This window comes from Opisthocomus hoazin, chromosome 20, assembly GCF_030867145.1.
Source record: "Opisthocomus hoazin isolate bOpiHoa1 chromosome 20, bOpiHoa1.hap1, whole genome shotgun sequence".
Taxonomy (NCBI): Eukaryota; Metazoa; Chordata; class Aves; order Opisthocomiformes; family Opisthocomidae; genus Opisthocomus; species Opisthocomus hoazin.
Genome location: NC_134433.1, coordinates 13,565,616 through 13,579,183, shown reverse-complemented (window position 1 = coordinate 13,579,183; position 13,568 = coordinate 13,565,616). Strand labels below are relative to the sequence as shown.

Below are 13,568 nucleotides of genomic sequence, written 5' to 3'. Positions count from 1 at the left end.
AGCCAGCGCCAGCAGCTGAGCTGGGGGATGCTGTGCAGGGTTGTCGCTACAAAGCAGGGCAGCCCTGCAAAGCAAGGACCGGTCTCAGAGATGCGATCTCTCCACCCAGCTCCCAAATCCAGCCCCCAAAACCGAGCCCAGAAATTAGCTGCTCCAGGGCAGCTCCCACACATGAGGGAACACGATGTGTGCTGCCTGCCAGTGACGTGTCAGGGCAGCCGGAGCAGAGGTATATAACTGCAAACTATTAAAAACATCCACAGTCCTGTGATAATTACTCAGAGCCACCTCTGAAAGCAGAAATCATTCCTGCTCAGGAGGGGGAAGCTGTCTCTGCCAGCACCCCTTGCCCAGATGGCCCTGACAAGGCTGTGATTAGCAGGAAGTTTCCAGCCCCAGATAATAACTGCTGACTGTGATTAGGCTGGTAGGAGAGCTGACGAGAAAGGGAGGCAGTGATGCCCGTTTGCTGCATTTGGTCAACTCCCGAGTAACGGGGAAGCACCTGAGAGGAAATGGCATATAGCTGGGGGCTGAGAGACGGCTCCGAGCACAACAGTTGCTGTTAAACTGATACAGTCCACAACAAAAATACTTTAAAACCACAATTCCATCCTTCCTGGCAAAATATGAATACATCATGTAGAGCCACTCATTCCAGAGAGGGAAAACAAGAGCAATAATCCCTCCAAGATTTCACAAACAGCTTCCAGTGCCAGACAGAAATCAGTGGAAAGAAATGCAACAGATGCCTTCCAACCCAGACAATCCCTGCAAAGCACAAAGGTGAATGTGTACAGCCCTCCACCTTGAGGGGATTTGAATTCGCCCCTCGTAGGTGCAGCTCCCAGGCACTGATCAGAGCAGCACCCTGGGGTGCTGTGCAGGCATCCCCAGGGACCGCTCGGCAGTGCGGCACAGGCCAGCAGCAGCGTGCTACACCAGCCGTGGGGCTGGGCTGGCTCCTTTCACGTTTTGCCACGAAGATGACAAGAGGAGATATTTCTGCAGGGAGAGGGGCGCAGGGCAGGGGTGTACGAGGATGTGCGCGGCTGCCCGTGGGTGCTGCCACACGGCACTGGCAGGCAGCACACATCGTGTTCCCGTCTGCACTGCCATGGAGCTACATGGCAAGAACCCCATCTTGTCGTGCCTCTCAAGTATCGCAGGTATTTCTAGCGCTACCCGAATATACTGCTAATAAGCATCAATGGTCAGGAAGGAATCTGAATGACCAGCTCAAAATACAAATTTTCCACAAGATGCTTACCCATCACCTGCCAGCTTGTGCCTGCTGAAAGTCTCATTATTTGATTGCAGCATCGGCTCTCCTAAAAATCTTGCCTGAACTCTCCCTCAATCTCACCCATCTGCAGAAACAAGGCGTTATGATCGGAAGAGCAGTCTGCAACGCGACAGGAACAAAGCAATGGGAGAGGTGGGCTGGTGAGACACCACTGCCACCAGCCCTCTTCCCTGGAAGGAAATATCTTATGGGAGGGATGGTGAGGAGCAGAGAAGAGCAACTGCTGCTAAGTTTTATTTTACAAATAAACTTCAGCCATCTGCAGATATTATCTGCCATTTTGTGTTACCGTCCAAGCGCTCCAGCTGATAGTCCAGGGCTTTCGCTTTCCGATTCGGTAATGGCCAGAAACACACTGTCTAAACACCAGCTGGTAGCCCATTTGCTTCAGCTACGTTCAACTGCTATGCATGGTTCCTACAGAGAAAGCATCCCCTTTCCCCTCAAACTACAGCTGTAAAAAGCAAACATGGAAACTTGGCAATTCATGGACAGTGTTTTTGATTCAGAGAGATCCTGCAGTCGACTTTCCCATACATTGGTTGTTGTCATGGCAAGCGGAGGGGGGAAGGAACAACGTAGAGGTGGTTAGTCCTTGACATGCTCCATCCTTGGACTAACGGCAGCTCCCCAGCAAAACAATCCCAAGAGCAATTATCAAGGCACTTTTAAAATGGGAAAGGCAAAAACAGATTAAAAAGCCATTTGAAACCTTGAAGCTGAATGCCGAGTGGAAGGGAACGCAGAGCAGCCAGGGCTGCACACGCTCGGCAAACAACGCGGAGACGCTTCTCTGTCGGCAGAGATAAATGGACCCCGACTGTCAAACCGGAGCGAGTGACAAACCTTGGGAGGTCGTGGAGACAGCACCTGACAGAATGACAAGCGGTGCTGCTTTATGCTTAGTGGTTACAACACAGAAAACCTTTCACAGAGGGGCTGAAGAACAGACCTGTGTCCCCTGCCATGGCCAGCACAAGGTACCAAAGAGGGGCAAGACAAAAGACAACTTTCCAGTGCAGAATTCAATTACGCTTCAGCCGCGTGAATCACCATTCCACTGGCTGGATTATTTTCCTTCCTCGCTGGAGCCAGCCCAAGGATTTGGAAAGTATCTGCAACCTGGGAATGGAAAAAACTTTTTACTGTTTCAAGAATGGTAAGCATTTGTTATTGAGCCAAAGCTTTATTGTTTCCAGTAGTAAAACACTACATAAAAGTCGTAAGGGATGGAGACAGGAACAACAAAATAATAAAAAGAAACACAAACGACCAGAGCAGACTGAGCACTCTTCTCTGAGCCCTTCTTGCCGGCCTTAAGCCAACAAAACAGGCAGTCAACTGGTACAGGTTTTGGATAATATTCCAACCAAAGCTAAAAAACACAACCAAGAGACGCAACAAAAAGAAAAGTGGTCTTTAACAGAAAATACGTGCACAGAGCTGTGGATGTTCCTCTATCACATTCATGTGTGGGAGATGACGTTCTCCTGGGCTAGATCCTTCCCTTGACCCAAAAGGAGCCTTTCCATAGGTGACTGAATGGTTCTGGTTCAAACTCAGGTGGAATTACTCCATGGAGGTAAAATATAGAGGTAAGAAACTAAGATTTTCAATCTCACTGGTAAAAGAGCAGTCCCAAACTTGTCTCCAAGAGTGTTTTATAAAACCTAGTCCAAGTTAAAAATCAAACTCATGCCTCGAAGTGGCACAGTAAGCCAGCAAGGATTACCACATTCCTGTGCAGAGCTGGCAACCCACAGTGTTGTAAACGGCCCTAAGAAGCGAGGCTGGGGGTGAAAACACGACCGACCTGCCTGCACTGCCTAGGAACGAAGCACAAGAAACACAAGAAGAGTTAGAAATGACATGCTCAATTTTAAAAACTCTTTCCAACTCAGTGTAGAGTTTTTGATGAGAAAGTAACAGGTTCAAAGAAAACTGAGTCAATTATTAAGTGTCTTTTACCCTTCTTCTTCTGAAGGATTAGGTCAGGCTGTCAGGCCAGCCTGTCTGAGGCACTGCAGTAATGAAAGCGCGAGCAAGACAGCCTCAGTAGGACTGTTAAAAGCTCCAAGGAAAGACAGGACTTTTTTAGTGGCAAAACACTTCTGAAACTGAAGACCCTGCAGCTCTCAGAAGAAACAGCATGACTTCAGCTCTGAAATCATACCGGCACTTCAGCAAAAGCTGACTTCTGGATTTACTGAAAAGAAACAGCTAATGATTGTGGCATTACCCCTTTCAGAGGTGCAGCTGGTCAAGTCTCCATGGCCAGGTTTAAACAACACAGACCACAAAACAAAGTATCCCTCAGTGGAGAACAACCTCAACCCTTGCTCTCTTCAACACTGAAGTTGTGAAGCCCACGTTCAGTGGTTTCCCTTTATGCCACCTCAAAGAGCCCACATTATCCAAAGGTTTTGTTTTCATTTTTAAAGGGGCAGAAACAGCTCATGGAGGGAGAGCTGGAAGGATTTTCTCAGGAACTTGCCATAGCACATTGGCTGGAACAGCAGTGAGGGAATGGTCCTCTGTTAGACCATGTTCATTTAGAAAGTCAAGGATTGATTTCTGATCTTCTGCTAGAGCGTTCCAGCACCCAATCTCATTTATCTTCATACTGCAGCCATTTGTAAGAGCATATACTACATGCGCACAAAACACCCAGCAGCTAAGGAGAACAGAAGAGTAATAACTGAGGGAAAAGGGCAACATTAACAAGCACAAATCTATGATTTCAGAGGGAACTTTTTGGAATCCTTGGTTCTTCAGCAGAAGACAGGTCAGATCCAAAGCATTTAATAAAAATCTATCGACTCCTACTTGCCTAGTGTGGGTTTTATTCAACCCTTCAACGATCTAATTGCTCTAGAGATGTCAGGTAATTTGATTTTTCTCATCTGTCATGCCTTGGAGGGAAATTGTCCATCCTGGAGAATTAGCAGGACTGCGGCACACAGCTTTCTACAACCTGACTCATGATGACACCATCACAGTCACACAGATGCTCAACACTTGCAGGAGAAAGGTAAAACAAAGGCCCCTGCTCATGCAAGAGATGCCAGGGTGTGCATGTGGGAGGAGAATCGGCAGAGCTTAACAAGACAAAGTAATCTGAAAGCTTTTATCCGATCGGGGCACATGAAGGCAGGCAGCTGGGCCGTGGGGTGGTGGGCGTTCTCCCACCAGGAGCTGCAGCACACACACACTGCGCACAACCCCAGTGCCAAAGCATCATCCTCACCACAGGACACACAGGACAGTGCACAGCCAGGAGGACCGAAAAACTCACAGTAAACTTCTCTGAGTGTTTCTTTCCTAACTGATGTGTCTCCCCGAGCAGACAGCCCTACCACAGAGAGACCTCAGTGGACGTGAACGGGAGCACAGCTTCCCCAGCTGATTCAGGATGCCCCCACCAAACTCGTACCAACTCAAACCAGAGCAACGATGACAAGAAACACAAGGGGTGACACCCTGGGCCCATGGGAGTCAAGTGTAAATCGAAGACCCGGTCTCACCCTTGGGGTCCACAGAGGGGAAATTCCTCCCTGGGCTGAGAAGCAGTAGAAGGGCTGTGGTCTCCTCACAGCCTATTTCAGGGACGTAGGGGTGAATTTCCCTTTCTCCTGAAGACTGTGAAGCCAGCAGCTGAACCCAGGACTGGGCTCGGCAAACCGGGATCAGCGAAGGCAGCACACACTTCTTCAGTTCCAGTGAGCACTTTGTGTGCCCCTTCCAACAGACACAGGTCTGGACCCCACAGTAGCACCACACGGCATGGCACCCCTCTCCAAGCAGCACCCCAAAGTGCCTGTCAGTCAGCAGAAGGGGAAACCAGACCAAACCATCAACCAGGTCAGTGAGGCAGGGAGGACAGGCAGGTGCTTTCCCAAGTGCCATCGTGTTGCTAACGCCTGTGCAAGAGCCAGCATCATAAAGTCACCACCGGCAGCAGTCGCTGTCTGGAGTGAGGTCTGCAGGAGTGAGCAAGGGGCAAGCACTGGATCCAGGCAAAGCAGCTCCATCTTCACAGCTGTCAGCATCGTGTTCTGGTGTGGACGCACCGTTTGCCTTCAAAATACATACAGACAAAAGTTTTGTTTGGAAAGCAGTGAAGTGGAGAGACTTGACAAAGTTATTTTACATTGCTTTTATATACTCAGTGCTGTTTTAAGAGCTTCCTAAAACTAATAATGAAGAGAATGTCTATGCATCATTACTCCACACTCTGTCAGCAGTCAAGGCCCATTAAATTTTATTAAAGAAAGAAAAGACAGGGGAAAGAAATGGGCAAAGACGGAGAAAGGAGGAGTTGTACTGCTAGATCTGGTCCTCTGGTACACGCTTCCCTCAAAGGGCCAAGTCAGACAGCAAGCCAAGCCTCAGCTCTCAGAGGTTTGCAAACTGGTGACTGCACCCACATGCCACAGAGCAGGTCCTCCACGTCCTTGCCCTCCACGTGCCTGGGCCGTGGACAGGAGCCACGGCAGAACGTGGCCCTTCCTCACGGCCGGAGATGGGCGCAGGACAGCAAGGCTCTGCTGCAGAAGCTCTCTGGCTCATGCTGACTACACGAACCTGAGCTCACCACTTCAGCAGCCCCTGGCGAAACTCCGGGTCTGCTGGGACATGCTGTTTCCAGCATGTGGGGTGAAAGCGGGGCTGGCAAGGTGAAGAGCTCTACGGCAGCAGTGTTTCAGCACTAACTTCTCTCCCCTTTCTCTGAACTGAAGGGGACACAAATTACATCGACTCCTGGAGAAAGCACAGGGATGTTTCCAGTCACCGCGTTCAGGTGAAATGTTCAAGGCACAGGAAGTCCTGAAAATTCCTCCCACCAGCTACTGTCCGGCATCCCAGTTGAAAGATAACCTCCCGAGCCACAAAACCTCTCAATGTGTTGACAAAGGCTCCAAAATCCAGGCTTTTAACTTCTGTATTACTGACTTCCCATGCTCTTTCCTTTATGCTTTGTTTTGAAAGATGACATCAACTATTGCCCTCAGTGCTTTGTGTAAAATGCTGAATAGAAAGTTGGAGGCGCGAGGAGTAAACGCATTGCAAAGGGCAGAGAATAAGTCTAAGGACATGGGGGGGCAGGAGGCCAGACAGGTGGTTTGATCAAAGACCAAAGCACAGACCTCTGCAACGTGAAAGAAGGCACAAAAATAAGAGTTTCATCCTCAGCAGCAGACTTGTTTCCAGATATATTGAGTGAAAGAGGCAAGAGAATGAGTCTTTGTCACTCCTCTATTTTCAAGGAAAAAGTCTTCAATTTAAAACTCCATAAAGAATGACAGAAATAGTGAAAGTAATTTCTTTTTTAGATACTCGAGCCTTTATTCACTTAACTTCAAGGCGGACTTTAAAAGAGCTGAAAATGTTTTGGTTCTACCAGTTGAGGACAAAAATATTTTAATTCCATAAAACACAGAATGGGGCTTATGCTTCTTCTGCAGTTCATATTTACAAATGCATTGTGTGTAGAATGCAAACCTTGAATCATTTCCTAACGCTGTCACTACCCGAAGACATGTTTTATTTATAAATACAGCAGGACCTTTCAGTACTCTGCAGTACCAATATGAGCAGGCAGAGACAGCTCAAAGCTCCTCAGCCATGAAGGCACAATTCAATTTTTGCACTTCGTGGAAGAGGCACTACTCATCCTCCTTGGCAGCAGGAAAACTCAATCCTGTGGCAGTGGCAGCAAGCTTTGAGCAAAGGGGGGCAAACAGCGGGGCTCAAGGATTGATGGGGCAGCCAGTGCGAGCGGCAGAGGCTTGGAGAGGAGAGGGCTGGGTGTGGGTCTCTCCCCTACATCTGACCCCCTCCTCCTTCCTATCCTGTGCAGGCAGAGGCCAAAGGCAGAGGGAGGAAGAGCAGGGGTTGCGAGCAGAGCTCTCTCGCGTGGTTGCCCACCTTTTCCACCCTCCTGCAAAGCCAGCCCTGGAAGACTACGTTGTTCAGCTGCAGCTCACAGGGATAAGGGAGCGAGCAGTCTGAAAATGTTTAAGCAACTTTCTCACCAAACGCAGGAAAACAAAAGTCACCTCCCCAAAGACTGCCAGGAAGAAAGTCATTAAAGAAATTATGATCTGATTTGGAGACTAATTACTGTTAGGACAATTTTTTTTCCTACATGGAATCGAGTAGTTAGGCCCACTGAAGCAAAATGTTACCTCCTCATCGTCCCTGAGGGAGCAAACCAGACATCTGAGAAACAGAAGGGAAGAAAAAAAAAGAAGTTAATGTGTTAACTTCAAAGATGCCCTGAGAATTTCCTGCCATGAAAATAATGCAGAATGGCTCTGCCTGTCTCATGTATTAACAGCTTGCATATTTATGAGCAAAAGTTGATGCCTACTCCAGCCAGGGAGGCACTGAGCCACAGCGAGAGTGACACCACCTCATTTCTAAAGCCAATCAAATCTTGAAAGACGGGGCATAAATCTCACCAAATTAAGAGAGCCAGAAGCAGCATTTCCTGCCCATCTCCCTCAGCTCCAGGCCCTTGTCTCAGCTCCGCTCAGCCTCTCCCAGCATGACAGCCTCAAAGCGAGCAGCCAAAGGCAGGTATCCAGAAGCTACCGCTTCAGCACCCCGGGAGCAGGGCTCAGGCTGGACCTGCTGACCTCTGGAGGTCCTTCCAGCCAGCCTCACCCTGCGATTGCCAGCCACAGCGTTTCTTATACCCCACCAGGCGCTGCCATCATCATCTCAGCTCCCAGACTCAGCAACACCACTGTTTAACGTGGCTCTGTTTAACTGCCAGCTGCTGTACCGCTCTTTAAGTATTAATGATTTAGACAACACATTGGCAAACGAGCAGAGATGGGGAGACTGTGATTTGCACTCAGATGTATGCTACTCATTCATTAGCTTGTCTTGCGGCTGTTTCTCAGACCTCTTCTTTTAAGCACAAATTAGAGCCTTCCCCAGCCCCACAGCCCGTGCCAAGCTCACTCACCATCCCCTATGGGTAGGCTGTTCAGGTGACCCACGGAATACCAAACAGCATTGACCTGTTCCTTTCACAAGGTCCTCAGAAGACAATGAGGGCCCCATTAACTGGGACGCACCACAGTAGAACTCGCTACTGATCCGAGAGATGCCTTTTGGTCTCATTTTACCCCCTGCAGCAGCCAGGTCTAAGCTCAAAGATGTGATCTCCATTTAAAGCTCTCCATTGGCTAATGAAAACCACTGTAAGATACTGATGATTTCTTTGTTTAATTCTGTTTAATATTCTCTTTAAGAAAAATGTCATAATTAACAATAGGGAGGATTTTATGCTTTTTTCACTTAACATATCAACTGTACAGCCAGAACAAGGTGAGACCTCCCTAGCTACAGGCAAACAACGGGAAAAAGAAAGATTGCGCTTCTGTCCTGTGTCCAAATTTCATTCTCTTTAGGATAAAACATTCTCCAGGAAAACCACTGCATGAGTTTCCTCTCGACAGCTACCACGTCAGAGTGGGCACCTCCAGAAACTGGAGCTTCAGAAGAAGAAACAACACCAGACCCTCAGAAAATGATGCTTTTGAGAAGGTTTGAAAGCAGGTGGTAAAAAAAAAAAATAAAAGAAAAAAATTGGCAGCCTCTCAACTCACCACTCTCTTCTGCAACTTTCTCTCATGGGCTGAGGTTGCCTAAATCCCAATGCAGCTCTGACAATGAGTCATTTTATGACAAACCCCAGGCTTCATGATCTGCCTCACCAAACCCCAGCCGGAGCAACACACTGGAAACCTACAAACTCTTCTTAATAGCTCCTTGCTTTCCCTTGGCCGCACAACCATGCTGTCATCTTGGCCTTCAGGCTTAAAGAGCTAAGGACTATGAGAGCAGCTGCATTTGCAGCACCATTCTCTAATTCCCTGTTCTGGCTGTGGCCTGGGATTTAAGGATGCTAAAGTGTTCTGCAAAGTCACACTTGAGAGCGGAATTAGAGCAGAGGTGAGAAAAAGAAGAGAAAAGAAAGTCACTGGTAGAACAACACCTGAGGTGCTAATATGAAGCAAAAATTGCTCCCAGCACAGCGCTACAAAGTTTCAGAGCCTTTCAGAAAAGCTATACAAAAATCACCCTTTAAAGTCCTCATTCCGCAACGGAGGATCCGCAGTTTAAAGGAGAAAGGATCTTTGCCCCTGCTCTGCTCTTCGCTCAGATCAGAGCGGAGCGCAGGGGCTGTCCCACAGGCAGGGAGATGCAGCAAAGAGTTCTGCCAGCCTCGACACACAGCACACAGCACCTCCACCGCTCTCTGAAGAGATGAAACAGCAGGAGCAGACTCTGCTTTCTGGCAGACAGTGGCATCCAGAGGGAGCCACGGTGTAAAGCCCCTCACAGACAAAGCTCTAATTAATTAAGATGGGGAGAGGCACTGCCACTTGCTGCGAGGCTCCCACCATTTCTACGCCCCAGACCTGCAGTATCCCAGAGCACACGAACCCCTCTGCAGAGCAGGAGGCTGCCTTGGGGACCACAGGGCCAGTTTTGCACTTCCCTTTATTTCTGCTCTTGCCATGGGGCATTCAGTGGACTCCTGGATGTCTGGTCTGCTCAACCCACCTGCTAGGGAGCTGCACAGCACGCAGGGTGACGCGAGCCGTATCGCTGCACAATGCTGATTACTAAATTCATACGTAATGGATCGTGATTGCTGGTAGTTTGCTGCACAGATCACATCACGGCAGCGTCTCTCCAGCTGGGCACGTTAAGTGCTCTCAGAGTAATCAAACGCTGACCACGCTCATCCCTGCCGCTCACTCACTGCACAGAGGCAAGGCCACATCCCAAACACATCAGCAGGAAAACAAAGCCACTCTCCTTCTCCCCTCCCCACCTGGAAATGCTGTGACGACCCCCACTGTGGGACAGCGCATACAGCTGTGGCAAACACAACACAGGCACACCACAGGCCTCCCAAAACACGCTCAGGTTCCAGCTTTGCCTCCTTGCAGAGACCTTTGGTAGAGTCTCAAAGGCTGACACACCAGCCCTTGCCAGCACCCACGCTGCAGAAAGGAGTGTCAGGTCTAATGCCGGCACAGGACAGGCTGAAGACAGGCCAGCTGCTCTGCAGCCCACCCCGCCACCTCCTGTGGCCACAGGTCTTGGAGGAAGGGGGTAGCTCACCCAGCTCCCTGCGAGCCCACAGAACTCCCCGGCCCAGGCGGGTGCTTGGCTGGTGGCTGGTTCCCTGACGTGACACGGCACAGAGAACGCTGCCCGCTGCCACCCTCCACCAGTTCCCAAGCCTGTGCCTGCCAACTGCAACCACCACCGGCTTCATTCCCCTCCAGCACACACGAGCAGAAATACTTGCTGCTGTCTCCCTGCCTCTCTCTGCCCCGGCTCTGGGGAACACAGAACCCTCCTGCCCAGGCACTCGCTGCTGCCAGCACCACATCTGAGCAAAGCAGCCCCTTCTGCAGGAAGACTGGGAAATAAACGACCCCAGACGTAACAAAGGTCTTTACAGATATTCTCTAGTCAGCCAACCTGGCTTAACCTTCTCCTTAGCAGGATCCTCTCCACATCCCAGGGACTATTTTAACTGGGCTCATGAGATCACTGTAGTTTTCATTTTTTAAATATATGTCCATGCTGCCTGTCATTTTTAGCTCTCTCCAGCCTAGCAAGGAGAGGTCTCAGTGGAAAGCATTGACCCCTTGTGCCAAGCTTTGCATATGAGTTTTTTAGCAGGAAAAAGGCATTTTCTGCCAGTGAGATATTGTTTGCACTGTCGTGGCCAGGCAGCAGTTAGTTCAAACAGCTGGCAGGAAAGCTCCAAAGTGCTAAGCACTGTACAAACACACCGTCCAGGCGTGCATCCATCCAGACTTCAGCATGGCCACGTAGCACCAGCAGAAAAGGCACCCAGGGGGTCACACTCACTGTCCACCACCACTCGCTTCAACCCTGCAGAACAACCCGTGCTCCGCTCCGGTGGGCTGCAGAGCCAACACACAATGGGAATCAGCCACAGCCAACACAGGCTGAAAATAAAGCCAGTCCGGGGCAGCACTATAAACCAGAGACGATGGACAGAGCACAAGTAGCACTCATTTGCTTTGTGAAAACTAAAGAAAACTGCAAATCTCTGAAACCTGGGAAGGGAGGGAAGAGCAGAGAAACAATTCTGTGCTGGCTATTTCTAGCAGGAAGCGTGGGGAGGGGGACTATGACTCTGTGGTGCGCTAAAGGATAAACCTGCTCTCTCTAATCCAATTTACGCCTCAGCATGCACAGCACACAACAGGCTCAGGAACAAAAGGAGTGGCAGTTCACAGGGCGGCAGGAACACTCTGGAGGGAGCAGCGCTAAACGGTAACTTAAGGGGTTATTGAATAGATTAGCGGGAACCGCAGCTGAAAGAGATGCAAATGTGTTCTTGCTGCTCAAGATCAGATGTGATAGCAGCCTCTGCTCTCACAGTCACTTAATTGTTCCAAGGCTGTTGAGGGGGAACAATTTTTTTTGTTTGTTTTGCACTGCAGAGTTCTGGGAAGAGCCATGCTTGGCTTTAAGAGCCATCTAACATGAGGAAAATTTTTATTCAGTCTCATAAAGCTGCTGAACTTCTGCTTTGCTTCAGTACAAGCTCAATCTGTCCTGTTGCCTCTGCAGGGCAGACAGGAGCTCCGGGCCTTTGCAGGGGGACAGACCCAGGCTATGGCTGCTCTCAGGGGTGGGTGTAGGCAGCTCCCACCCCAGACGATTACTCATGTTGTAGAATAGATTCTGCACATGGGGAAGAGGGAAGGAGTGCGCTGTAATGCTGTGACAGCACCTGCCATGAGAAAAGCAGCAGGGAAAGGGGATCCCAGGCCACAGCTTTGCCAGGTGTGCCTCTGAGAAAGCTGCGCTTCGAAGGAAGTCAGCCCCAAAGGCATGGATCTGCCCGGAGAGGAGGTTCAGCTCACCAGGTGCTCTGACGCCAACATCACTGTCGCGCCCGTCCGCCGGCTGGTCGCTCTGGCAGCTCTCCGTGGCACTGAGGGCAGCCCCCTGCTCGCTGCCCAGGCTGCTGTGGCTCCCCGAGAAGGCATGGGAATGGGTGCTCCCCAGCACCCTGCCCATGGTCTGGCTGGGTTCCCCAATAGGTGCTGCAGGGACACAACAGAGATGCTGCTGTGGGAGGGAGAAGTGGGTGCAGATGCCGGGCCAGGCTCTGAGAGAGCAGCAGCCTCCCCGCTCCCAGCCAGACAACCTCAGAAGCAGGGTCAAAACCCAGTTCCCATGCTCTGCTCCTAAAATGGCACTGGTGATTCCTGTGCTATAAAGTCAGGAGTGAGGAGTTGGCCAGAGGTGTGCTGCCAGGTGGTCGGCAACAGCTCCCAGCCGCAGGGACAACGTAGCGACCCAGCACCAGTTTGACCTATTGATACTGTTCCATTGAGACAGGACCGGATCCTCACCCGGCACAGCTACAGCCAGTGGGCTGCACCAGCGCAGGGCAGGCACGCGGCTGAGCCAAAACCCACAGTACCACGAGCCGAACGTTCAAGCACTTTACACTTCCCACCCCCCAGGCACAAGGAACACCACCAACTCCTCACCCAGTCCTGCTCGGTGCTTTCTGCCTTGTGAGCTTTTTGACCCCGCAGGCAAGGGCTTGTCGTCCAGGCTGGAGGAACTGAACTCCGAGTCGCTCTCACTGTCGCTGGAAACCACTGCAGAAAAGATCGGGGGGAGGAGAGGAGAGAGACAGGTATTCACAATGTTCATAACACTTACCAAAGAGGGTGCCACATGGATCCAAATAAAACATCAACAAATGCTGACTTGCTGATCACGTTCTCCCTCTCCAAAAGGAGCCCGACCTGCAGTTCTCCCACCGCTGTTCCTCTCAAATATGACGTGCTTTTACTTTTTTACAGACGATTTATAACTCCGCCACATGCACTGCAGCGATGCCAGCACCTGAAGCAGACACACACACCACCAGTGCTTCTCTCCCAAACCTGACCACGACCATGGGGACCACACCGCTCCTGTGCCACGCTTTGCTCCCAAAGCTCCTTGCTGCAAAGCTGAGAGCCCCGCAGCACGGCTGGCCCTCAGGTCGGCACGCCAGCGAGCCCCCTCCTCATGCCATCTGCTGTCTCCCACACAGAAGTGACATGTTAAGGGCTGGGCTGGATACAAGGCTGGTGCCTGCTCAGCTGCTGGTAGAGGGGTCCCAGCTCCACCATAAGAACATCCACATTTGAGCAATGTGGGGAGAGGGATTGGCTTCCTCCAA

The 13,568-nt window shown here is 50.4% G+C and overlaps 1 protein-coding gene across 3 annotated transcripts in view; it reads right to left on the bottom strand.

Moving 5' to 3' along the window:
• RPH3AL (rabphilin 3A like (without C2 domains)) overlaps positions 1–13,568 on the bottom strand; it is a 51,553-nt gene that overhangs the window by 5,946 nt on the left and 32,039 nt on the right. Inside the window, exons 6-8 of one of the 3 annotated variants that reach the window (XM_075440567.1) lie at positions 12,883–12,996; positions 12,247–12,429; positions 2,491–5,383 (exon numbers count right to left, since the gene is read on the bottom strand). In XM_075440567.1, the coding sequence (XP_075296682.1) occupies positions 5,252–5,383; positions 12,247–12,429; positions 12,883–12,996 (429 nt within the window). In that variant the 3' untranslated portion in view covers positions 2,491–5,251. Of the gene's footprint in view, positions 1–2,490; positions 5,384–12,246; positions 12,430–12,882; positions 12,997–13,568 lie in introns of those variants that run through there. The other 2 variants (XM_075440566.1, XM_075440565.1) reach the window with 2 other exon arrangements.